The sequence below is a fragment of the Eptatretus burgeri genome, chromosome 15 (genome assembly GCF_056783735.1).
Source record: "Eptatretus burgeri isolate ZD-2024b chromosome 15, Ebu_testis_v1, whole genome shotgun sequence".
Taxonomy (NCBI): Eukaryota; Metazoa; Chordata; class Myxini; order Myxiniformes; family Myxinidae; genus Eptatretus; species Eptatretus burgeri.
The window spans coordinates 24,880,861-24,907,612 of NC_140975.1; the positions used below are offsets into that span (position 1 = coordinate 24,880,861).

The following is a 26,752-nucleotide window of genomic DNA, read 5'->3' on the forward strand; positions in this document are numbered from 1 at the left end:
ACAGGTTTTCTTGGCGTATAGGTTTTCTATTATCATCGCTTTTCCGAAACCTTGTGAATTATTGGGTTTTTTCATTGGCTCACCTTGGCATTTATGAAAATGAGGAGGGATCACACTGTGTATGCACCTATTATTAAATTTAGTGGAGCACATATGTGTTTATATTTAAAAAATCCATGGCATGTGCTTATAATGGTAAATGCTCTTCAGATTGGCTGCATAGATGTCAGTTTTTACATCATTGCAATTTTAATCGTCCATACCTCGGAACCCCCTCCCCCCCTCCTTAAATACAATTCCTTTCAGTCCTCGAGCACGTATCTTATAAACTTTGCAACAAGTTTGTTTTCCATGTCTGGGTCAAAGGCCCGTCTTCCACTCCCCCTCTTCCTCAAACATTTTGCACTCTGAACAATCATTTCCTCATTCTTCACCACTCACATCAAAGTCCTCGTGTTAAGTCCGAATTTCTTACACGTCTGTTACTGGTTCTTACAAGAGTTGTAAAACGCGATATTCTCAAACTTCTTTTCACGGGTGTATGATCGATGCTTCACTGCCGTGTCCATTTTGATTTTGATGAAAAACGTTGTTTCACGACTCTATCATAAAGGGTTATAAAACGTCATAAAACACTCTTTTACGACCCTTGCCATAAAACACCCTCGATGAATAACGTCGTTTGAATGTACAACTCTTGTAAGTACCAGTACCAGATGTGTAAGAAATTCGGACTTAAAGTTTATGTGCCAATAAAACTCAAAAGACTGTCTTGTTTGAGTTGATAATATTTTCTTTTTTCAAAGCCTTACGATGACATTTCTATAAGCACTTATTTTTAAAGGAGAAATCAAATAGCGAGGTCCGTGTGCGTTTATTTTTCATATGCGCTTATATTTAAACATATGCTGATTATCCAGATTCTACTGTAGTTTATTTTTAAGGCTCATGGAGGTACTATGGACACAGAGAGAGACCAAACTGCCAACTTTACCAAAACCTTCAATGTCACTTCATTTTTGATGTGGTTAAATAATTTTCAAAGGAAGTTTACCTTGTGAAATATAGTCATGGCCAAAAATATTGGCACCCTTGCAATTTTTTTCAAATAATGCACCATTTCTTCCAGAAAATTGTTGAAATTAAAAAATCGTTTAGTATCCACAAATGTATTTATTTGGTTTGCCGTAGAACAAAACAAAAAAAAGGGCTGAAACAATTACTAAATCTTACCTTGTTCTACACAGAAGTCCAAAAATAGCCTGGAAAAATTTTTTGGCGCCTTTTTGAAGTTGTTTGAAATAATTAGATTTCAAGCAGGTGATTCTCTATAATTTGAAATTGAACTCACCTGTGGTGAGTTACAGGTGCCTGCAATGTAAAAATCACTCATTCAACCAGTCTGAATAGAGAAAAAGAGTCATTCTGCTGTTTTGTGTCACTGTGTGTAGTGTGCTGTGTCACGTGATTGGGTTTTCGTATATCATGCCTCGCCCGCTAGGGGTGGTAAGACTGTGCTTCTGGTCGCGCAATAAAGCGGAGTAGATGGTGGCCCGCGTGCTTCTTGCGTCCCACCGCACCTAGTACACACTAGTTGGCGACGAGGATGGGATGCATACGGACTTATGCCCGTTTTCGACGGGGACGACTTCGAATTGTTTTCGGAGCAATTGGAATGCTATTTCCACGCGAACGATGTGGTCGACGAGAGCAAGCAGAAGTTGATCTTGCCCGCTTCGCTTTCGCCGGAGCATTATCGGCTGCTGGGTGATTTAGTGGCACCGAACAGGCCCCGGGATGACGGGCTGGCGTTTCGAGACATTGTGGAGAAAATGAAAGCACACATGGCGGTTGAGCAGACTCGCGGGGATGTTCGAGCCACCACCGGCCACGCGGGGTCGCGAGCACCCCGGAACGCGCGCACGACCTTCGATGCGGGTCGGACGTCGCCGCGCGGCCACGCGTGCGGCGGGGTGACCCCGCGGACATGCTTGGGATGTGGAGGTCGACACCTGCGCCGTGCATGCCCGTATAAAGGCATCGTGTGTTTGAATTGTCACAAGGTGGGTCATTTGGCGCGTGTGTGCCGTGGGGCTTCGGCCACCGTTAAAGTCGTGGACGGCGATGTGCGACGCGACTCGGGGCAGAACCGGCGGCCGTTGTTGAGCCTGTGTTCAGTTGGCCTGACGACGGCGCGCCCGATGACGGTGGAAGTCGAAGTGAACAAAACGCCGATCACGTTCCAGGTCGATACGGGAGCGGCTGTGTCGATCATCGGCGAACAGACCGCGCGTAGACTCAACGGCTTGAAGCTTATCAGGTCAAACCTCGCGCTGTTCACGTACACCCGCGAGAAGATAACGCCAGTCGGGATGGCAGACGTGTCTGTGCGGTACCAAGGCCAGGTCGCCACGCTTCGGGTGTACGTCGTACGGGGGAGGAGGCCGTCTCTTCTCGGCCGAGATTGGATGACCCGCATCAGGCTAGACTGGGCCACAGTTCACCTTGTGCAACCCGTGCCGAGCCAGTGGGAGGATCAGTTGGAGGAGATTCTTCAAAGACATCAAGGGTTGTTTAGAGGCGACCTTGGAAAACTCAAGGGCATGGAGGCGAAACTCTTCTTGAAGGAGGGGGTGGTTCCTCGGTTTTGTAAACCACGTCCGGTGCCGTATGCCCTGCGGGACAAGGTCAAGGGTGAACTGGATAGGCTAGAGGCCTGTGGAGTGATCGAACGGGTGTCATGCTCGGATTGGGCCACCCCGGTTGTCACGGTGCTGAAACGGAATGGGGACGTCCGATTGTGCGGGGACTTCAAATCCACAGTTAACCCGGGGCTCAGCGTGGAGCAATATCCATTGCCGTCAATCGATGAAATATATGCGCGATTGGCGGGGAGTCGATACTTCACGAAGCTAGACCTGCGTGATGCATATTTTCACCTGCCGATGGATCCCGGGAGTAGCGAGCTTTTAACAATCAACACGTGTCAAGGACTCTATCGATATACCCGACTCTGTTTTGGGATTGCTTCGGCCCCAGCTTTGTGGCAGAAAGCTATGGATCAGGTTTGCATTGGCCTGCCCGCTCAGACCTACCTGGACGATGTACTCATTGCGGGAAAAACGGCGGACGAGCATCTGGCGAACATTGCCCGAGTGCTGACGAAGCTCGAAGCGTGCGGCCTGCGCTTAAACAGGGACAAGTGCGCATTCTTCAAGCAGCACTTGGAATACCTCAGGCACATCATCACGCCGGAGGGGCTGTTGAAAGGTCCTCGGAAGGTGGAGGCGATTCAGCGCATGCCACCGCCTCGCGACAAGACGCAGCTGTGCTCGTTCATTGGCATGGCCCAGTATTACCAAAGGTTCGTGCACGGGCTCAGCTCACAACTTGCGCCGTTGACGCGGTTGCTCAAGAAGGACGAGCGCTGGGTTTGGGGGCCTGCACACCAGGCGTCGTTCGACCGCGTCAAGCGGCTGCTCACAGAGGATACGGTCCTCGTGCACTATGAGCCTGCGCGTCCGCTCCTATTGGCATGCGACAGCTCTGCATATGGCATCGGGGCAGTGCTCTCCCACAGGATGGACGATGGTTCCGAGCGGCCTGTTTGTTTTGCATCCCGAACCCTGTCCACAGCAGAGCGCGGATATGCCCAGATTGAGCGGGAGGCTCTCAGCCTCGTCTGGGGTGTGCGGAGGTTTCATCAATATCTGCTGGGGCGGCATTTCACTTTACAGACGGATCACAAACCGCTTCAATTCATCCTGAGACCCGAACGCGGGGTGCCGGTGGTAGCAGCCGCGCGAATACAGCGGTGGTGTCTGTTTCTGGGTGCTTACGATTATGATATTCAGTTCCGAAGCACCGAGAAGCATGCTAACTGTGACGGGCTCTCACGCTTGCCGTGTGCGGAGGGTCCAGCTGCGTCTGAGTTGGGCGACCGGGTCGATGTGTTCGCGCTGGACCAGGTCCAAAGCGGGCCGGTCACGGCCAGGCAGGTTGCGGTGGAGTCTGCTCGTGATCCGGTGCTTGCCCGTGTCGTCCAGGCGATTTCTACGGGGAATTGGAGTGATCTGCCTTCGACACCGGCATTTCAACCTTTCACGTCACGCGCAGCGGAGCTGTCGTTGGTCCAACGGTGCATAATGTGGGGAATGAGGACCGTGATTCCACCGAGGTTCAGGCAGCGGTGTTTGGAAGAACTGCATGTCAGTCACCTGGGCATCGTGAAGACCAAGAGTCTTGCTCGTAGCCTGTTGTGGTGGCCGGGGTTGGACAAAGACATTGAGCAGTTGGTTAAGCGTTGCGCCACGTGCCAGACAGATGCTGATAACCCGCGTCGAGCTTCGGGTCTCTGGCCTGTGCTAGACCGAGCTTGGCAGAGGGTCCATGTAGATTTTGCAGGACCGGTTAATGGCAAGATGTTTTTGATTGTGATTGATGCATTCTCTAAATGGCCGGAGGTTGTAGTAATGCAGCATACTTCAGCAAACATTACAGTAGAGAAGCTGCGGACGATCTTTGCTAATAAAGGGTTGCCGGAGATCCTGGTCTCTGATAATGGTCCGCAGTTCATCGCGGGTGTATTTGATGAGTTTATGCGCCAGAATGGTATTCGACATCTAAGGTCCGCACTGTATCATCCTGAGACGAATGGCCAAGCTGAGTTGTTTGTCAAGATGTTGAAGCGGGCTTTGCGCAGGGGGGGTGTTGCACATGTGCAGACGGTGGTCGATGTCTTTTTGCTCCATTACAGGAACGCAGTTCATCCTGTCACGGGTGATTCGCCTGCCATTCGTCTCTATGGACGGGCTTTGCGGTCCAGGCTGGATTTGCTGTGACCTGGAGGGTCGGGGAGTGGGGCAGTGTCGCGTCCGACGCGGCTGCGCAGCTTCGAGGTGGGGCAGCGGGTGATGGTGCGCGATTATTTCCATGGTTCCAAATGGGTGCCGGCGGTGGTCTCTGTGGTGCTAGGGCCGGCGAATTGCATGGTGCGGACTGATGGTGGGGATGTGTGGAAGCGCCACGTGGACCAGATGCATGATCGCTGTTCAGCGTCACCCCCCCCAAACCTCCCCGAGCCGAACGTTGCGGGGCCCCCACCGGTAGTCTCGCCGGCACCTGACGTTGTATCGCCGGGACTGGCTGGGCCAGCGCCGAGGGGGTCTTCGCCTGATGCCGTCCTACCCGGGGACGTCGAGCAGGCTGGGCAGTCGGGGGTAGCTGGTGTTGCGGAAAGTGCGAGTCCGGCGAGGGTGTCACCTCGACCGAGCCGGGAGGCATCTGAGCCTGGACTGTCTGGTGGCGCTGCCCGTCCGAGGCGGGTCAGGGTGCGGCCGCGGTACTTGGAGGATTATGAGTGTTGATGGGTTTCCGATGGTCATGTTGTGATTATCCGTTCGTTATGTGACAGGTCATTTTACGGGGGGAGGAGTGTGCTGTGTCACGTGATTGGGTTTTCGTATATCATGCCTCGCCCGCTAGGGGTGGTAAGACTGTGCTTCTGGTCGCGCAATAAAGCGGAGTAGATGGTGGCTCGCGTGCTTCTTGCGTCCCACCGCACCTAGTACACACTATGTACCACAATGAGCATGGAGAAAAGAAAAACGCAGAGAATTATCTGAGGTCAGACACAAGATTGTAGCCAGCATGGACAATCTCAAGGCGACAAGTCCATCTACAGAGACCTTGATGTTCCTGTGTCCACCATACACAAAGTTTAAGGCCCATGGCACTGTAGCCAACCTCCCTGGACGTGGCCACAAGAGAAAACTTGATCGAAGATTGCAGCGAAGGATTGTTCGAATGGTGGAGAAAGCACCTTGATCAACTGCCAAACAGATTCAAGCTGACCTTCAGACACAAGGTACGACAGTTTCAACTCGCACCATCTGTCACCAACTCAATGACATGGAGATTCTATGATAGGAGACCCATGAGGACCCCACTGTTGAGAGAGAAGAGAAGAGAAGAGAAGAGTAGAGAAGAGAGATAAGAAAGCCTGACTGGAGTTTGCTAAACACACCTGAGCAAGCCAAAATCCTTCTCGGAGAATGTCCTGTGGACAGATGAGACCAAAATAGAGCTTTTTGGTGAAGCACATCATCTCTATGTTTACAGAAAACAAAATGAACACCTTCCCTGCAGTCAAACATGGAGGAGGTTCAGTGATGTTTTGAGGTTGCTGTGCTGCCTCTGGCACTGGGTGCCTTGAATGTGTGCACGGCATCATAAAATCAGAACACCAAGACATTTTTGAGTGAAATGTTCAACCCAGTGTCAGAAAGCTGGGTGTCAGTCAAAGTTCATGGGTCCTGCAGCAAGACAATGATCCCAACCACACTTCAAAAAGCACCCATGAATGGTTCAAGACAAAATGCTGGACTGTTCTGAAATGTCCTGTGGGGAGAGTCCAGCAATGAGTCCAGATCTAAATCCCATTGAACACCTGTGGGGGAGATCTGAAAACAGCAGTTGGGAGAAGACACTCTTCAAATCTGGGAGAACTGGAGCAGTTTGCACAAGAAGAGTGTTTGGCCAAACTTCCAGTAGAGAGGTGTAGGAAGCCCATTCATGGCTATAGGAAGTGCTTGGCTGCAGTTATTGCATCCAAAGGTTGTGATCCCAAATATTAAGTCGAGGGTGTCAATACCATTCCTTTTTATTTTCTGATTTAAAAATATATATTAAGCTCTGAATCAAAAACAAAGGTTCTGTCATAGTAACAGTGAAATAAAGAACTGTGGAGACCAAATACTTTTGTCAACTTCAACTTATTTTTGGAGAAAATTGTGAGTTATTTGAAAAAAAGTGCAAGGGTGCCAATATTTTTGGCCACGACTGGAGGTCATTTATAGAATTATTTTATCCAATGATTTCGTCTCGTTTTGAAAACATTGTTAATTTTATCCATCAAAATAAAAATGAAAAAAAGAAATTCTTCCTAGTGGGACAGATTTAAATTTCCCAACACAAAATGAGAGTGGGGCAGGAGGGGAGAGGAATGGGAAAAGGTACAACTCTCAGCTTTAGTTTTTGTAAACCAAAAGCAGGAAGAGAATAAATAAAGAAAAGGATTTCAAATGAAATAACTTCCACGTACCTTGAGCGTACCCTGGGTGGTGACGTCATTTGCATTCTCAGCACTATCGAATTGAGTCCCGTAACCTGGCACGACCTCCATTCTCATGGCTGTGGTGACAATTCTGTCAACACTGACATCTTCACCGACAACTGGCGAGGTTTCTTGAGTATGGGTGCTGCCTGTTTCAGGGACAGCAGAAGTGGTCTGGTCATTCCCAGAAACTTCTCCTTTGGTCAGTTCTTTGTCCAACTGCTCAAGTGTAGAGCCAGTTTGTCCAACTTCAACTTCATGTGCTGGTTTCCTAACTTCCTCCTCCTCCTCCTCCTCCTCCTGGTCCTGGTCCTGTGAAAAAGGAAAAACAAATCAATGAATGTAAAAGCCAGGTGTGTCTTATTGACAGTATAATCAGAATAGCCTCACTTGTTGAAGCATTCAGAAATAGGCCAAACTTTCTTACCCACCTGATTTGCCATCTTGTTACACAAACCCAAAGGTTGAAGGATTGCCAGGTCCTTCCCTGCCGAATCATCCAATACCTGGAGAACAGCATTCGCTGCACCATCTGCTGGCTTTTCCACAATGGAAAGCATCCTCTCCATTTTGCCTGCAGTAATTGGCCATAAGTTAATGGGGTGAACCAGTTTCTTTAAAATGTTTTTAAAAAGCTCCGTAAAAGTGAGTCAGGTTTCAAAAATGGAAATTTACAAACCTGATCATCATTTATTCTTATTTTGTATGCAGCCTATGGCTGCAGGTTGAATTATTGCTAGTACTCATTTTGCCATCCTCAGAAGGATGACAGGCTGAGTTAACCCACATGGTGTTATTTAACGGAATGATAGAGGCTCAAACTCAAGACCCTAAGATCTTAAGCCAGCCACCTTAACCGTGAAGCTAACACCAGGCTTCTCTGATCATAATCATATATTTCTCATTTCACATCCATATGAGAAAAGTTCCAGCACTTATCTGTCAATTGCAAATTTTGAATTGAGTTAATTTCCCAGCAATTTCATTTGAAGTAGCCATGTTTTATTGTTATAATTTTTTGTATACATAGTCGAGGCTCATGGAAGAGGAAGTATGAAGACACTGAACAGATCAGGATGCAACAAGAAAAAAAAGGAACAGTAGAGAGAGGGGGAAAACATCAACAGCAGAGATGAAGGTCAAGATAGAGGGAGAATTGGACAAGCAATGATTGTGGGGAGGAATGGGGGTATGAGAGGATGCTTGAGGTGTTCAAGATGGATACAGGAGGGTAGACAAGATGGATGCAGAAGGAAACTCTCAGAAAGGAAAACTGGAAATTTGGAAGGAGGATCTGTATGACTGAGGGGCTGTATAAAGGACAGTTGCCGGTATGCAGCACCATGTATCCCATCACCCCGATCATCATGGAAACGTTTCAAGACACAATTTGAAGTACAGTATTGGTGCTCATGGAAGAGCAGACACACATTCAACAATCAATTAAATATGCATTTGATGTTTTTGTAATGACACCAATCATTTAAAACAAAGCATCAAAAAAGAAATAATTCCACATTGGTACAAACAAAAATCGAACAATATTTGGTCTACACTACTCCAGATCTTACCTTGGGGGTCCATCTCACCTGTTGTGTACTGTGTGTTCTGCCCTTGCATGGCCCAAAAACTAAGTTGCCGGTAGAACGGTCTCTTGTAGCAGGGCATGCGAGACTTGAGGTGGCGTGTCAAGGCGCCGGACTCGCGGAATGCGAGGCCGCACTGCTTGCAGACATAGGGGCGCTCATCTGGTGGTTGCATTTTAAAATAATAACTGCAAAGCATCTCTAAATGCAAAGCCCGATCGTGTGGGCCTTGTACTCAAACTAAACTTGACGGAAACGACAGTTAAAAAAAAAAATTGAACATTTTATTAATTTGTGTTCTCCTATATCCTATTATCCTCATATGCCTGGTGTTGGTTTAATGGTTAGGGTGGCAGGCTTTGGATCCCGCTCAGCTGTTGAATTAATATCAGGTGGGGTTAACTCGGCCTGTCATCCTTCCGAGGTCGGCAAAATGAGTGCTAGCATGCTGGTATACTGTGTCGGAGTGGTGACCCGTCCAGGATTGTGCCCAATAGCCAAGGAGACTGCTTAAGCAGCACCGACATTCTGCAGAGAGTATGGTCCCAATCTCCTCCTCCTATATTCTCATAATAAAGGTTTGTTACCTCCGCCACCAAAGGTGAAGGTGGTTATGTTTTCACCCCTTTTTGTGTTTTTCTGTCTATTTGTTTGTGTACAGCATATCTCAAAAAGTTGTGGACCAATCCAGATGAAACTTGGTGGACAGGTTGGGTGTGTGACAAGAAGAATTGATTCGATTTTGGTGAAGATCCGGATCTGGATCCGACTACTTGAATTTTTAAAGTGATTCTTCACCGTTGAGAGATAGGTCCAAAAACGATATATAGCACAATATCTCAAAAAGTTATGGACGGATTCGGATGAAACTTGGTGGACATGTTGGGTGTGTGACAAGGACAAATTGATTCAATTTGGTGAACATCTGAATCCGGATCTGGATATGAGAGTTATTTAATTTCCTAAGTGATTCTTCACCAACGAGATTTGGGCCAAAAACGATATAGTACTGTATAGCATGATATTTCAAAAATGTATTGGGCCTGATATGTTCGCATGGATCAGGCATTATAGGGCGGAGGGATGCGCTCTATTGAGTGCCCTTATAGTTCCATATTTTTTGACTGGTTACTTTTTTTGTTTGAGTAGTAGTGTCAAATTATATTCAGTGTGTATCTTACAAAAGGTGGTTTCCTTGGAAATGCAGTGGAGTCAAGGGAAGTTTAGATGTCGAGGCTGGTAGGTTTAGATGTAAAAAGTGAATGGGTGGAAATCAAGATGCAGAAAACATCCAGGTAGTGGATATGGGATTTGAAGTTGAGCTAGAAAAAGGTCGAGGTTTTTCTTTTTTTTTTACTTGGGAGATATTTTAAATGCAGGTGGTGGAGCGGAGTTAGCTGGGAGAACTAGGATCAGGGTAGCATGGAATAAGTGGAGAGGGTTTAGAGGCATTTTAACAAATAAAGATATCCCAAGTGAAGTAAAAAGTAGAGTATATGTTGCCTGTATTAGACTAGCTTTGATGAACAGTCGTGAGACATGGGGAATGAGAGTAGAAGATGAAAGAAGAATAGAGAGGACAGAGCTAAGTTTAATACTGAAGGATAGGCAGTCATGCGGACATGGGAAAGTGGCTCAAAGCTAGTAGTACTGAAGAAGAGTTTAAAAAAGAAGACCAAGGTCGTTTGGGTATGTGGCGAGGAGAGAAGATGTCTGTCAAGAAAAATCACTCATAGTTAAGGGGAAAAGACCAAGAGGTACACAGACCAAATAAAAACCTGGAAGGATGCGGTCAGTTGAGACATGCAGTTGTTGGGGTTAACGGAGGAGAATGCTATTGACAGGACTAAGTAGAGAGGGGCCCATCAGCTAACCAACGCCTGAATACAGGAAAAAAAATATCGTTAAATGAGTAGTAGTAGTAGTAGCAGCAGCAGGATTTGCACTCCGGCCACAATAAAAACACTTCACTCCGCAAAAACACACGAAGTGGTGTGTAGCGGGGTGGTGCTGAGGTATCGCCCACCAGACGGTCTCCTCGGGTTAACCTGATGCGGTCCCTTCAGGTGGGTGCCTGGAATGTCCTATCCCTAAGGATTGGGATGGGCCAGGCATCTGCCTGGGGAATGGCCTGATAGAGGCCCCTGGGGTACAGGCGGAAAGTGGATGCAGCGACACGCTGTGAAAAGCGCATGCTCCCATTGTATATATATATATGTTGTAGTAGTAGTAGTAGTAGTAGTAGTAGTAGTAGTAGTAGTAGTTTACTTTTTGTTTGCTGCACGTGTAAATTTGTTTTGAAAATTTATTTATTTATTATTAGCTTGTTCCACCATGCAATGGGGGATAGTGTGTGTCAGTGTGTGAAGGCAATAACTTTTTCTTTTATTTTTTTTTTACCATTTGAACTTTTGTAATCAAATTTTCAACAAAACTTTATTGTGAGAATATGGAGAAAATAATTAAAAATCGAGTCAAAATGTGAAAGGGAAAAGTCATTGTGACTATAAATAGCCCTCATTAACACCACAGTAGGGCGTCAAGCACGAGACGCCCCATTTTGTTTTTTTTTAATCACTTCCGTGTTTGTTTACTTACCGTTGAGTTTCAGTGTGTCTGTCCAGGCCATAACTTCTTTTTTGTTTTAACCATTTGAGCTTTTGTGATCAAATCTTCAACTACAAGGGCACTCGGTCGAGCTCATACCTCCGCCACGTAATGCCTGATCCATGAGAACATATCAGGCCCAATACATTTTTGAAATATCATGCAATACAGTACTATATCGTTTTTGGCCCGATCTCTCAATGGTGAAGAATCACTCTAATAATGAAATAACTCTCGCATCCAGATCCGGATTCGGATCTTCACCAAAATCGCATCAATTCCTCCTTGCGACAACCAACTTGTGCACCAAGTTTCATCCGATACTGCCAATAACTTTTTGAGATATCATGCTATATATAATTTAGCCCTCTCTCAATGGTGAAGAATCACTTTAAAAATTATCAGATCCGGATCAGGATCTTCACCAAAATGTAATCAGTTCGTCATTTAACACACCCAACCTGTCCACAAAATTTCATCCAGATCAGTGCACAGCTTTTTGAGATATCCTGTACACAGACAAACAAACAAACAAACAGACAGACAGAAAGGGGTGAAAACAAAACCTCCTTCACCTACAGTGGCAGAGGTAAAAAGAAAGCTTTTCTTGCAACAAGATGAAAACGGCAAGTGAATGCTCCACCATTTGAAAGTGCATATTTGGGTGGGTTAATGGCACACCTGTATGCCTACGGTTGTGCCTCTCCAGAGAGCCCTTCATGCGGAACTGGATGTCACAAATCTTGCAACGGAAAGGCTTTCGCTTGCTGTGCGTACTCATGTGCGTTTTCAATATTATTTCCTGGGGGTGGGGGAAGAAGAGGATTCTTTCTGACATTTTCACATCACAGCACACAATGAACAGGTTTCCAATCCTGTGAAAAATAACCATGGACCGGATTGCAATGGAGACCCCCCCATCCCTTTCATGGAAAATTAAAACTGCAAATTTTATCGCCCCACAAAAGCAAAGAATAATTCAAATGCACCAAATATTCATCAAATCACACACAAACAAGGTACTTTGCCAACTCCATCATAACAGACTAAAAGCTTGGGGAGCAAACATCGGCATGGTGTTGTTAAACTTTTTATCAGATGGAGCGAAACAGTCCGTCTGTACATTTCATTTATATTTTGGATACCTGATGCTATTCACATTTTACTGGGAAAAAAGAAAATTTTCAATTCGATTTCTCTGCTGACCTGATCTTTTTGTCCGCTTCAGTCAATGGTGCTTGATTACGGTGCAGCTAGGAAACCAGTTTATGGAATGCGGCCGAATCACATGTAAGCCTTCGTCGAGATGTGTCACAATAATCACGTGATGCGCAAATGCCAGACCTACCAACAAACCCACTAAATATGTGTACTTGTATGTATGCGGTCTACTATATAATAAAATCCACTATAATTGACTGATTAAACCCAAGCTTTATTATTGTATTACAAATGGAGAAACACAATGTCTGAGGTATCATTGTCAAACTGATAAGACGGTGGTAAATGTACTTTAAAATGACAATAACTGGATGAGGTTGGCCAAATTGTTCCTTGATATACTCAGCTTAATGATGGAAGCTGTACATGAATGAGATGCAAGACAAGCATTAAGAAGAAGATGGACAAATCAGGGGTACATGTGATTTGCAATTGAGATACATGAGCAAGATAGAAACCCAAACAGGTCAATACCTAACTTGTTGCTTACCGTTTTGAATGTCTTTTGACAAATATGGCAAATGTAGCGACCGTCAGAAGACATAAAAAGGGCAGGTAGAACGGACTTCTCAGCATCACCTTCGGCCGTCACGTGATTGCCGTGGCCTGCAGGCTTCGCCATGTACAACAGCACGCTTTCAACTTCATCCTTTTCCTCCACTGAGCAGCAAGCACAAAAATCTTGATTTTTTTTATTTAATTCACACCATTCTAATGGAGATCCAAACCAGTGCTTGTCGAATATTCACGTGCACCCACTAATCTTCTGTCCAATTTGAGTGATAAACCATTCTTCTTCACACCATCATTCATAATTCCTTAATCAAACAATTTTAATCAACATCAAGCACAACCCATCATGGCCTCAGCCTGTTTCTACCACAAATTTGAAGTGGATGCAATTGCTTTCCTTGACCAAAATTAAGGTATTAACAATGTTTGCAGAACCCAGTATACCTTGAGCAAGAGGAACATCCAACGTACCAAAAACTATGTGCTGGTTTGGAGCTCGATGTGCTTCCGCTGGCAGTGCTGTCCCAGGTGAAGTAGCATGCTGACAAAGGCAGGCAAAAGAAGAACATGTACTATCACTCTCAATTTTTGTTAAATCACATTCAATACATTTAAGGAGATTAAAAAAAAAATACGTTTTTACAGCCATTTTTCCCTGCTGTGCAGGGGTTTGGCTTTTTCTTGAGGCAATGTTTTATGGCCGGATGCCCTTCCTGACGCCAACCCTGGTCGCCTCTTACGACACACAGGGATATGGTACACCTATTCTAACCGGGGCATACACCGGGACCAGTACACTGGTAGTCATTTCGCCGACCTCGGAAGGATGACAGGCCGAGTCAACCCCCTGGTGTTAATTCAGCAGCCAACGGGGCTTGAACTCAGGACCCTGGGATCCCAAGCCGCCACCCTAACCACTAAGCCAACACCAGGCTATAATACAATTGAGGAGATTGAGAAAAATAATAACGACTACAACTGTTATCTGCTCGGAGCCTCATTTATAAGTTTTTGGGGAAAATAGAGCCCAAATCCATCATCATCAGGGGGAAAAAAATACGTAGAGTATGTTAATTTTTCTGGGCAATTCAGTATCAGTGGCCAAACTACTTATTTTGTTAAATTTCAGCCTTTTGTGATTATGTAAAATATTGGACCAATAGCAAGCTTCCACAGCTTTAAGAGCAAAAGCTTCAAACTCACACATCAATACCACCTGCCGGGGGGGGGGGGGGCTTAAGCTGGCTGCCAAATCTCATGGCAATCCGTTTAGTAGTTCTGGAGAAGAAGGTTGTTTTATGGCTAAAATCCAAGATAGCCATAAATACATGTTACAATTCAAAAACCAAAATCCATAACGATCAAGTTCCAAAGGTGTGCTGTAAACATGCACAGATTGACAAAGCTAGCTAGCTGTAACAGCTTTTCAAAAACTCACAAAAATCAGCAGAACTGCAATAATCTGTATATAATGGAGCAAGTGTTTGTATGTGCGTACGTACAAACGTACATATGTATGTCTGTGTGCTCTATATCCATTGGTTGGACAGCTTGGCTTGATACCAACCTGAAATAAATAAATAAATCGTATGTCTGGCATTTTGGTGCTGTGGTAAGCCTCAGACATACACCGATGAGCCAAAACATTATGACCACCTGCCTAATATGTTGTTGGTCCTCCGTATGCTGCCAAAACAGTGCCGACCCACTGAGGCCAGGATTCTACAAGACCCCTGAAGGTGTCCTGTGGTATCTGGCACCAAAACATTCGCAGCAGATCCTTCAAGTCCTGCAAGTTGCGAGGTGGAGCCAGCGTGGATCGGACTTGTCGGTCCAGCACATCCCACAGATGCTCAATCGGATTAAGATCTGGAGAATTTGGAGGCCAGGGCAACACCCTGAAAACTTCATCATGTTCCTCAAACCATTCCCGAACAATGTGTGCAGTGTGGCAGGGCGCATTATCCTGCTAAAAGAGGCCACTGCCAGGAGGGAATACCATTGCCATGAAGAGGTGTACCTGGTCTGCAACGATGTTTAGGTAGGTGACACGTGTCAAATTGAGGTCCACATGAATGGCCGGACCCAGGGTTTCCCAGCAAAACATTGCCCAGAGCATCACACTCCCTCCACTGGCTTGTCATCTTCCCACAGTGCATCCTGTTGCCATCACTTCCCCAGGTAAACGGCGCACACGTACACGGCCATCCACGTGATCTAAAAGAAAAAGGGACTCATCGGACCAGGCAACCTTCTTCCACTGCTCCAAGGTCCAGTTCTGACACTCGCGTGCCCATTGTAGGCACTTTCGACGGTGAACAGGGGTCATCATGGACACTCTGAGCGGTCTGCGGCTACGCAGCCCCATACGCAGCAGGTTGCGATGCACTGTGGATTGTGACAGAATTGACCTGTCGGTTCGGACTGACGGGAGGGACTGACTGACTGACAAAAAGCCTTTGTTGCCGTCGCACATCGATGAGCCTTGGGCGCCCAACACCCTGTTGCCGGTTAGTGGTTTGTCCCTCCTCGGACCACTGTCGGTAGGTAGTCACCACTGCTGACCGGGAGCACCTCACAAGCCTTGCCGTTTCAGAGATGCTCTGACCCAGTCGTCTGGCCATAACAATTTAGCCCTTGTCAAAGTCTCTCAGGTCTTTACTCCTGCATCCAACACATCAACTTCAAGAACTGACTGTTCACTTGCTGCCTAATATATCCCACCCCTTGACAGGTGCCATTGTAACAAGATAATCAATGTTATTCACTTCACCTGTCAGTGGTCATAATGTTTTGGCTCATCAGTGTATTTGGAAGTGTCATATTCACAATCGCTGTGTACTCCCTCTATGCTTCCCGTTCAGTGTAAAACAACCTCAGCGACTGTTAAAATGATCAAAACATATCGAAATGTTGGAGCTGATAGGCATCATGGGCCTTGTGAAGGTGACAGTGCGATATGCCTAATGCTTTGGGCCTCTGGTGTCAGCCTATGGGCCAGTGCAATTAGAATTATCTGAGCTGTATAACTATGATGTATTATATATGCACAGAAGCAGTAGGCATGTTTTTGCTACATGTGCGTACCCGGGTGGTTTATGTTTTCGGGAATGACCGAAGCAGCGGTTTGTTGCTTCTAAACTGCCCAAATAAATGGATATGTCACAAGAACGTGTTGCATGTTCGGAACAATATCACCCGTAGGACGAGTACTCTGCTAGTCGTAATAATAATCCGAACAAGAACAATTGGTTTCCTACCTATCAGCATCGAAACTTAAATTACCTCCGTCACTGAAGGTGTTTTCACCCTGTCTGTCTGTGAGCAGGATATCTCAAAAAGTTATGGATGGATTCAGATGACATTTGGTGGATAGGTTGGGTGTGCGACAAGGACAAATTGATTAGATTTTGGTAAAGATTCGGATCCGGATCTGGATCTGAGAATTTTTTTCCAAATTATTTTTCACCATTGAGAAATGGTGCCAAAATATATATATATATATATATATATATATATATATATATATATATATATATATATATATATATATATGACATCTCAAAACATTGTAGACGGATTACAACACAAACTGCTGGATGAGTTGAGCATTTGACAATAAGAAGCCAATTCGATTTTGGTTGAGGTGCGGACGCAGATCCAGTGGACTACAAAACATCACTGTTCAGCCTGGTGGAGGCATGAATTCTAGAGTATCGGTGTAGTTATTATTCCATAAATAATTCCAGAAAAGTCTGTTAGTATGTTTTTGTTTGTTTTACTTCCATGCACTCTTGAACTGCTGGATGGAATGAGTTGAAAAGTTATGCTTGCTACTCGGGTATGCATGGGAACGTTTTTGGGGGTAAAAAAGAAAAAAAACTGTATATATATATATATATAAAAACAGTAATCCCCCGTTTCTCGCGGGGGTTACGTTCCGAACCTCCCCGCGCTAAGTGAAAATCCGTGATGAATGGACGCCTCCCCCCCCCCAACAAAATCGAGGAGTCTGGTCTGGTCGGTTTGGCAGTAATTGGGTTTGAGGTGCCGGAGATCGACTAGTCTGGTCTGGTCGGTTTTGAGGTGCTGGGTATGAGCAGTGCTCGTCCAACGGTGGCAAACCTTTTTCCTTCCCGAAGCATATATCGAGCACCTTTACCTTAACCTTCTCCTGGAGCGTCCCAGGACCTTCCTCTGGTGCTTCGGTTCCTTGCCAGAAGCCTTAGAAGGTGCAGGGCGTTTGGGCGGCATCATGGGGCTTGGAGAAACAAAACGTAGAAAATATTCGAAGTTCACAAGCGAAACTGTCTCGTGCGTTGTGTGACTGGTCGAGCACCACGCGTTCTAATTTATTGCTTAAATAATTAATATTTTATATATTATTACCGTGATGTACTGGGGGAATCCGCAGAAAAAAATAGTTACGTTCCAAGGGAAAACCCATGATGAACCGGGGGCGCGATAGGTGAACCGCGATGAAGCGGGGGTTGACTGTGTGTGTATATATATATATATATATATATATATATATATATATATATATATATATATATATATATATATATATATATATATATATATATATATATATATATATATATATATATATATATTGTAACAGTTGTGGAAATTCACAGGACACCATATAGGTCCTTAGATCAGTTATGTCGATAAGTACGTGTTCAGTTTAGATTTCCCCACCGTCGTCTGGTGGGAATTTTTCGTGTAACCGGGCTGTGATCTTTGAGGTAGTGTTTTTATTTTGCCATCTTTATTTTGGACCAACCGCCTCTCAACCACCACAACCACCTTCTGCACAACCGCCTTCATAACAGCCACCTTCTCCACAACCGCCTTCACAACAGCCACCTTCTCCACAACCGCCTTCACCACAACCACCTTAACCACAACCACCCAACCACACCACCATCACGACCACAACAAAATGCCAGCCATGCCACCATTACGACAACCACAACCACCACAATGTTTCCACCTCAGCACACGGTTGCCAGAAGCCTGGCATTCATCGAGGGAGAACGGACGACGGCCTCACCCCCTCCCCCCAACAAATAACCCTGCGAGAGGAACAAAAAGCAACGAAAGCTATGGAAAAGGCAAAAGAAAGGCCCTGATCCAGGAGAAAAACAAGAAGGAATAACGAATGCGGCGCAGCGGCGAGGGAACGGCCCCAATTTGGCGGGAAAACACTTCCTTCGAGAAGTTTTTCGTGCGTGCTGGAAGAAGGGGCGGGAGGCGAAAGGGGGCGGGGCTTGGCTATATAAAGACGTGCTGAGGAGAATCGCGCTCTCTCTCTCTGGGCTCACTGGATCGCGCTCGCTGGATCGCGCGCGCTCTTGCAGTCTCTCTGGAGGCGTGGATTGGGTCGGTCGTCGTGACGGAGTCACTTTGGATCGTGTGCGGAGTCGGATCCGTGGAGGACACGAGCTCGGGGAACTCACCACATGGTCACGTTTTCTCTTTCTTTCCTTTTCTGGGTTTGTGTGTGTGTGTTCGTGGCGCCAGTCCCATGAGTAAAACTGCACAAGTGACTCCATAATAACTATAGACAAACGGTTGTAGTTCTCTTTCTGCTCGTGTCCTGTTCCCTTACCCCCAATGCTTGCATACGTGCTATAGTAATAAATGCCCTTGTGTGAATGTGACCTGTTTGTTGCGTCCTTTCCTGTCATTGACTGCGATTATTGCGTACAGGATTTTGGCTGGCTTTTTAATAGCTGATGAAGTGATAGGATCCGGCGGGGCTTGGCGATATACACCGCTCGGCAAATCGCAAACGGACCGAGCTGCTTAGCAGCTCGTTTCCAAGCAGGTCCCGTCGAGGTGTAAATCGCCGGCATTTCTGTCTGCGTTCATAATTAGGTAAATCGACAATTTGGCGATCGGACCCTGTCACGCGCGGACAGAATAGCTGGCTGATTTTCGGTGCGATTAAAGATACACCCGTAGCTGGATTTCGGCGTTGATCCGAATGCTGCGAATAGGTTTGTCCGTTCGGTGGGCGAGAGCAGCCGCCATTGGCGAGAAGCGGTCGCCCGCATGCCGACGGGTGGGAAACCACAACACTGTTGTCGAGGAGTGGGATACAAACTCTCCCGCCTCCAAACTCAATTAATGGGAATCAGACCAAGGGTGTGTAGAGCGACCCTCCATTCCCCCAAATTGCGAGCGTATAAATTATTCCGATACGCAAGATGGCAATTCAAGGCGAGCAGGAGCAGGGGGTATAAGATATAGATTTAGAAATGGTATCATCCATGGTCCAGGACGCCATCGCCATACGGTTTAAACCCGTACCAGAAGGTTGGGAAATACGGCAATGCAATGTATCTGGTTCTCCTTTTTATTACAACCCCACCACTAATTGTAGTCAGTGGGAGCCGCCTGTGCAGGAACTTTTCCGGCAAACAAACTCGGAATCGCAAGATGGTGGCACGGCCGCACCTCAGCGCAGCACGAGGCGTGAGCGGGTTGCTATTAATAGCGCAATGAGCCTCACGGAACGGTGGGGGAAGTGCTCCCGCCCACCGGTTCAAACCACGGGGGGGGGGGGGCATGGCAGGCGAGGCAGGGCGACGACGCGTACATTGGCGAACTTCAGACACAATTGTCGGATGCCTTGGATCAGTGGAGGTGTGGTGATAACTGCATAGAGGAATTGCAAATTGAATTGGCCGATGCAGAGGAACGAATTCGGGAACTGGAAGAGGACTTAGCCAGCACAGTCGAGGAACTACATGGAGAAACGACGCAAGTAGATTGGTTGCGTGGATTTTTGTTACAAAAGGCGAGCGAACTGAATAAAAGAAAAGAGGAGGAGCAAATTAGTAATTCTCGGGATAGGAAGAGCTTGGAGGAAGAATGGAAAAAAAAGGTAGAAAAGGAAAAATGTGAACATGATCGGGAATTGGAACTACTGAAGGAAGAGGTACAATCAGGCAATCAGATAAGGGAGAGCCTGGAACAGGAGATAAAAAAAGAGGAGAGAAATATCTGGAGCAAAGGAAGGAAGACTTGTTGGAGAAGTCAAGACAGTTCGAAGAACTACAGGGAGAAATGAGGGAAGTAGAGGGGAGTACCCAGGAGTTGGAACATGAGAAGAACGAACTGAACGAAAGAATAGAGGAAGAGCGAATTAGTAACTCCCGGAATAGAGAGAACTTGGAAGAAGAATGGAAAACAAAAAGGAAAAACGGAAACACGATTTGAAATTGCAACAACTGAAGAAAAAGATAAGATCAGGCGATCAGATAAGAGGAAGCTTATAACAGAAGATAAAAAGAAGAGAGAAATATCTACAAAAAAACTAAAGGAATATGGTAAGACAGTGGACGAAATGAGAAAGGAAGACTGCAAAAGAGGTGCGGAGATAAGAGAGGAATTATGGGAAGAAGCGGATAGGAAACAAAAAGAACACGAATTCTCAAATCCTCAAGAATTCTCAAGAAACCTCAAATACTCAACTGCCATCTTCCTTGTCTCTTGTCCCCCCTCTCTCCCAGCACCACAGAGCCTTTTCTCCTCCTCATTCGGCCCCCTCCCCTCGCTATTCTGCAATACCCCACACTCCTTCAGCAACCCTCCTTACCTCCCCCCCTCGTCCCTCGTCCTACCCTCCCCCGCCCCTCCACCTCCTGCACCCAAAGCCTCCTCCCCTACCTCTTCATTAAAAGTGTGGACCTCAAATATCCGGGGCCTTCGCTCAAACCTTTCAGATCTTTCCATGCAGGTTGCCACTGACAAACCAGACATTATCTGCCTAACAGAAACTTTCCTCTCCCAAGACGTGTCTGACTCCCAAGTATCTCTCCCTGGTTACTCCGTCCTCCGGTATGACATCCCTGAGCCTCGTCCTGGTGGAGGTGTTGCTCTCTTCATCAAAGACTCTATTCCTCACTCTCCCTGCACTGCTCTCACTCCCCCACACCCCCAGGAATACCTCTGGCTTCGGCTTCCCCTCCACTCCCACCTCATGTTTATATGTGTACTGTACCGTCCACCGAACAGTGATGACTCCATCTACACCTCACTCTCCGAAAACATGGACCATCTTCTATCTTCTCATCCAAACTCTCTCTTCCTCTTATGTGGCGACTTCAATTGTCATCACGCCAGTTGGCTAGGTGTGGGTACCTCTCTCACCTGCCATGGGGCATCATGAAAAGGTTTCTGTGACTCATTGGGACTGACTCAATCGGTCCAACTTCCCGACCCGGATCTCAACCAATGGTACTCCATCTCTTCTGGATCTGATTTTGACAAATTTCCCTGACAATATCTGCTGCTCTTCCTTCGCTCCAATTGGTTCTTCTGACCACGTCCTTGTTAAAGTGGACATCTCTCTGGCTGTTATCAGAGAACCACCACACCGCCGTCGAGTCTGGCATTTCACTCAAGCCGACTGGCAGGGTCTCCGAGCAGCCATCAAACTTACAGACTGGTCTCCTATCACTACTTTCTCAAACATCAACTCATCCTGGGAATTCTTTCAAAGAAACTTGCTCTCCCTCATGCACAGATTTATCCCTCTCGTGTTCAGTTGTCTTACCCTTCCTCCCGCCCTTGGTTTACTGAAGCTTGTGGCGAGGCAGTTGTCCTGAAACAACTTGCCTTTGCCTCATGGAAAGCAAACCCAACTGAGGGCAATCTCAGTTCTTTCCACAAAGCTCGGAACAAGTGTGTAGCTACCCTCAGGAGAGCCAGAAAACAACATCTTTCTCATCTCAAGTCTGAACTCTCAAACCTCTCTCCCTCCTCAAAATCCTGGTGGCGTTTAATCAAATCTGTTTCTGGTGTATGTTCCCCCTCCATCCCCTCCCTTACCTCAAATGGCCGCACTGCTGATTCCACACGTGATAAAGCTGAATGTCTAAACTCGGTGTTTGCAGCTAAATCTTGTGTCCCAAACCCATCACTATCTCTACCCACTTTACCCAGTCGCACCCAACTGTCCCTGGACTCTGTATCCTTTTCTCCTGACAAGGTGGAGAGCTTGCTTTCAAACCTCGAGTCAGATTCTGCAACCGGTCCAGACGGCATCAGCCCACGTGTCCTCAAAGCCTGCTCTTCTGCTCTTGCTCACCCTCTCTCTGTTCTATTCACCCTCTCATTTTCCCAAGGTCATCTGCCATCTGCTTGGAAATCTGCTAACATCACTGCCCTGCATAAAAAAGGTGCAAAAACAGATCCCTGTAACTATAGACCAATCAGCCTTCTCCCAATCATCAGCAAGGTTATGGAATCCATCATCGCTTCAGACATGAAATCCTTCCTCTTCTCCAATGGCTTGATTTCCAATCATCAATTTGGTTTCAGACCAGGTCACTCTACCCTAGATATGCTGCTACTGCTCTCCCATCATTGGATGGAGGTCCTCAATGCCAGACAGGAAATGCGAGCCGTATCCCTGGACATATCACGTGCTTTGACACAGTCTGGCACCCTGCCCTACTCACCAAACTCTCTTCCCATGGTATTCAAGGCCATCTCCACTCATGGCTCGCAGACTTCCTCTCCTGTCGCAGTCAACGTGTGGCCCTAAATGGAGTTCTTTCATCCCCTCTTCCTGTGCAGGCTGGAGTTCCTCAAGGTAGCGTTCTGGGCCCTGTTCTTTTTCTGGTTTTCATCAATGATCTCTCGGACTCTCTGGAAAATCCTCTATTTCTCTTTGCCGATGACTCCACCCTCTGCCGTACCATCTGTCATCCCTCAGACCGGCAAGCAGCAGCTTCTTCGCTCACTGCAGATCTGGATAAAATCACAAACTGGTCCAACACGTGGAACATGTCTTTCAATCCAGACAAATCTCACACTCTCACTATGTCTCTTCGAAAGGACCGTTTACAAAACCCCCCCATCCACTTTCTCAACAATCCTCTGGAAGAAGTCTTTTCTTTCAAGCTTCTGGGTCTCACTATCTGCCATGACCTTTCCTGGGAAAGTCATTTCCAACCTTGCCTCAAAGCCAGTCGCCGACTGGGAATCCTCCGTCGTGCAAAGTCCTTCCTCGGCCCTCTTGAGCTCCTGAGCACTTACAAAGCTTTTGTCCGTAGCCTGATGGAGTACTGCTCTCCCCTCTGGGCTGGTGCTCCTGCCTCCCACCTTTCTCGACTTCACGCTGTCGAAACCAGGGCTTTTAAGATCATTGGCATCTCCCGCAATGAAGCTGAGTCTTTGGGCCTCTCACTCAATCACCGCAGGTTGGTCAGGTGGTCTTTCTGTCTTCTACCGAGCTCCTCTCCAGCCTTGCCCCCCTGCTCTCTCTGTGATTTGTCCCAACCACATTTCCACAGGGCGCTCAAGGTCCTTAACAACCCCTTCTGGTAAAACTACCAAAATCACGAATCACTGCTCATCTTCACTCTTTCATTCCTCTTTTTCCCGCCTTTGGAATAAACTTCCTCACTCTATTCTTTCCCATTCTTCCCTCCAGGCTTTCAAAACAGCTGTTCACCACCACCTCTTATCTTCCCCCATCCAAATCCTCGATCTTTTCTACCCCCCGATAATCCACCCAAGCCCGCTTCCTTCAATTCTCCTGCTTTCCTTCCTGAAAGTCCCTTTAATGTCCATCTTCCCCTCGCCATGTTCCCCGTCCCATCCCCATCCCTCTCCCTTCCACAGTTCACCTGTGTCTGTTCCCCAATGTTTTGTCCCTTCCACTCCCGCCCCTCTTGTCTCATGCCTCCTTGCTGTGAGTTGTGTGTTCGCTCTCATACGAGCCTCGACCAAGGTATACAAAAAAAAAAAAAAAAAAAAAAAAAAAAAAAAAATTGGAAATTGACAAACTGAAGGAGATGAGCAAGAGAATGGATGAAATGAGGAGGTAAGAATGTGAAAGAGGTGTGGAGATGAGAAAGCAATTAGAAAAAAAAAGCTTCCGAGTTACGGAAACACCAAAACAAAGAGACGGGATTACAAAACGAGCTGAGGATGTTGAGAGAGGAAAGAAAGTGAACGGAGAATGGAATGTTAAGGAACCACACTGTGCAGGTCGAGCAGTTAGAAGCAGAAGCAAGATTAAAGAATGAGATGCAAGAAAGAGTATTGAAAGAAACGATGAGATTGGAGAAGGAAGAACAAGAGAGACAGTGGGCTAAGAAACAAAAAAAAAACAAGGAATGAAACAAAAAGAAAGACAAGAACAACTGAAGGAGAAAGCAAGGTTGAAGGACGCGGAGATAGTGAAAGAACGACAAATGAAATGGGAAAAGGAGATCGGCCAATTGAAGGAAACTATGAGATTGGAGAATGAAGAGCATGAGAGACGGTGGAGGAAGAAACAAAAAGAAGGACAATAACGACTAAAGGAGAGAGCAAGGTTGAAGTACACGGAGATCGTGGAAGAACGACGAATGAAACGGGAAAAGGAGATCGGCCAATTGAAAGAAACGATGAGATTGGTGAATGAAGAACATGAGAGACGGTGGGGTAGAAAACAAAAACAATATGAGTTCGAAATTAACCAACTCAAGGAGAAAGCAAAGTTGGAGTCCACAGAGATAGAAAAGCTCCGGAAAGATAATGAACAACTAAAGGGGCTCAGAGAGGAAGAACGACTCAAATGGGAAGGAAAATGGAGCCAGGAAGAAACGGAAATAATAAATGAGGTGACGGAGTTGGCAGAGACACGAAGGGAGACGCAGGAATTAAAAGAAATAACAGAGACACGGGAGATAGAGGGTGAATTAAAAGAAACTGAAGACGAACACACACACATGGAGTTAGTGAGGGACAATGGGGGTGCGCTGGCAGAATGTGTCGTGACCCGGTACGAGCAGCAGGATAGCCTCCTTCAGGAACGGAGGGAGACGCTATGCTCCCTTGAAGCGGATCGCGACCAGGTGAGTCCGGTCGAGCTTTTGCGAGTTAGAGGGGGCGAGTGCTGTTGACGGGTACACACGGAGCTTGGGGGGTATGGAGGCCCCGGGACCCCTTGTGATAGCACAAATTCCCAGCGTGGTTTCAAAATGTGTGTTCACGAGTGTGGCGAAATGCGTGATGAAACGCGTGCATAGCGTGGGTGAAAGGCGTTGTGTGAAAGACACCGTGTGCGAGTGAAATGGTGTTTGTGTGGGAAACACCGTGTGTGGAAGAAACCGCGTGCATGGGTGAAATGGCATGCTTTAGTGAAAGGCTGTGTGTGAGAGAAGCAAGATGTGTGAGAGAAACCGTGGGTGTAACAGAGACCGCGTGTGTGAGAGAGCGGTATGAGAGGGAGATGGCGGTTATCATGCGGGAGAACGCAACTGCATCCCCGAGTGGAAGTGTCATGGTGAGGTGTGTGAGCGTCATGGCACGTAGGAGTGCGCACGTTGAATGACGACGGAGACGGCGTCAGACGAGAGACAAAGGCCGAGTAGCAGCCGAAGCTGTTTTGGTGATCGTACCGGGTTTGCACAGCAGCGCGCTCGGGGTCCGTGCTGTGCTAAGCACGAGGCCGCCACGTGCGTGCCTGCGCGAGTGAGATCCGGTCCAAAAACGCACGCGGTGGATCTTAGCCGATCCCGCGGACGGACAGAAGGTAGGCTGGAATTGTGAATTTGGAACGGATGGGTTCTCCAGGCGAGCGTGTGTGTAAAGCTCCAACGAGCAGAGCACATGTGCTCGCGTGGGGAACCCCTCGAAACGCGAGATTTGCTTTGGATGCGCAGGGTGACATCGTGGCTGCATGGTTGGAATCCGGCAGGAGGGGAAATCCCTGCCGGATGGTACCGTCCGAGGAGGAACGCGGTGCGCGAAGCGCGAACAGCTGCCATATGTCACGGGGAAAGAGCGCAGGTTGTGAGTTGCCACGCTGGTGCGCGCATTAAAAGAAAAAAAAAAAAAGCAAGCCTCGCCACTTCGAGTAAACAGGATTCCCAGGCAGGGGGTAGGAGACCCCCTTGCTGGGGCACAGGATGGAAGTAGTTAGGGGGATGGGTTAGCTTAGTTAGTGGGATTTTAGTTTAGATTTAGGATGGGAAATGGGAAAAGAGATTTTGAGGACAGTGACAGACTTTGGATGTATAGAGGGGATGTAGCTTAGCTACGTCGTGTTAAAAGGATGTGCTATATTGTAATGGATGACGAGGGAGCACGAGTTAGTTGAGGGAGTTAGTGAGAAGAATGGCAGAGTTCAGCAATGGAGTGAAATGAATGGAAACATGTTGAGTGAGTGAGGGCCAGCGTGCATGTGTGTGTGGAGCGAATGTGGAATGCATGGTGCGATGAGTGATTGGGGGGAGGAGTGATTCCCACCCAAGGGACCCCGGGGTCAGTGTAAAGTCAGTTAGTGGGTTAGTCAAATTGACAAAATGGAGGTCGTTTTGCTGTTGTTGCGAATGTAGGCTCGAAACCCGTTTGGAGGGGTGCAGGAGCCCTGGTGACGGGCTGGGAGCGTGGCTGCGAACGGTGAGTATCGCTTCGTGGGTACCCCCGGGCACCGGCTAGTCGGCCGCGGTAGGCCAAGGGCCCAAGAGGGGCCGGGATAGCGTAGTGGGCACGGGTGGGCCAGCATCATGTGGGGGCCCGTGGCGCCAATAGCCACGTGGGCAGTGTTGTTGGCACGGGCATCCGGGGAAGGGGCCCGTGGCGCCAGCCTGCCACGTGAGCATCGAGGGAGAGTAGCCAGGGAGGGCACTCCGTGGGAGTGCCTCCTGTGCAGCTTCCCTTCGCAGGGCAGTTCACCGGATGACGGGATTGGGGC

At 47.2% G+C, this 26,752-nt stretch overlaps 1 protein-coding gene across 1 annotated transcript in view; it reads right to left on the minus strand.

The window, feature by feature from the left end:
• LOC147011762 (uncharacterized) overlaps window positions 1–26,752 on the minus strand; it is a 98,900-nt gene that overhangs the window by 54,084 nt on the left and 18,064 nt on the right. Inside the window, 6 exon segments of the mRNA XM_085858556.1 lie at window positions 7,103–7,426; window positions 7,546–7,688; window positions 8,704–8,862; window positions 11,989–12,109; window positions 13,019–13,188; window positions 13,513–13,582. Of these exon segments, the coding sequence (XP_085714682.1) occupies window positions 7,103–7,426; window positions 7,546–7,688; window positions 8,704–8,862; window positions 11,989–12,109; window positions 13,019–13,188; window positions 13,513–13,582 (987 nt within the window).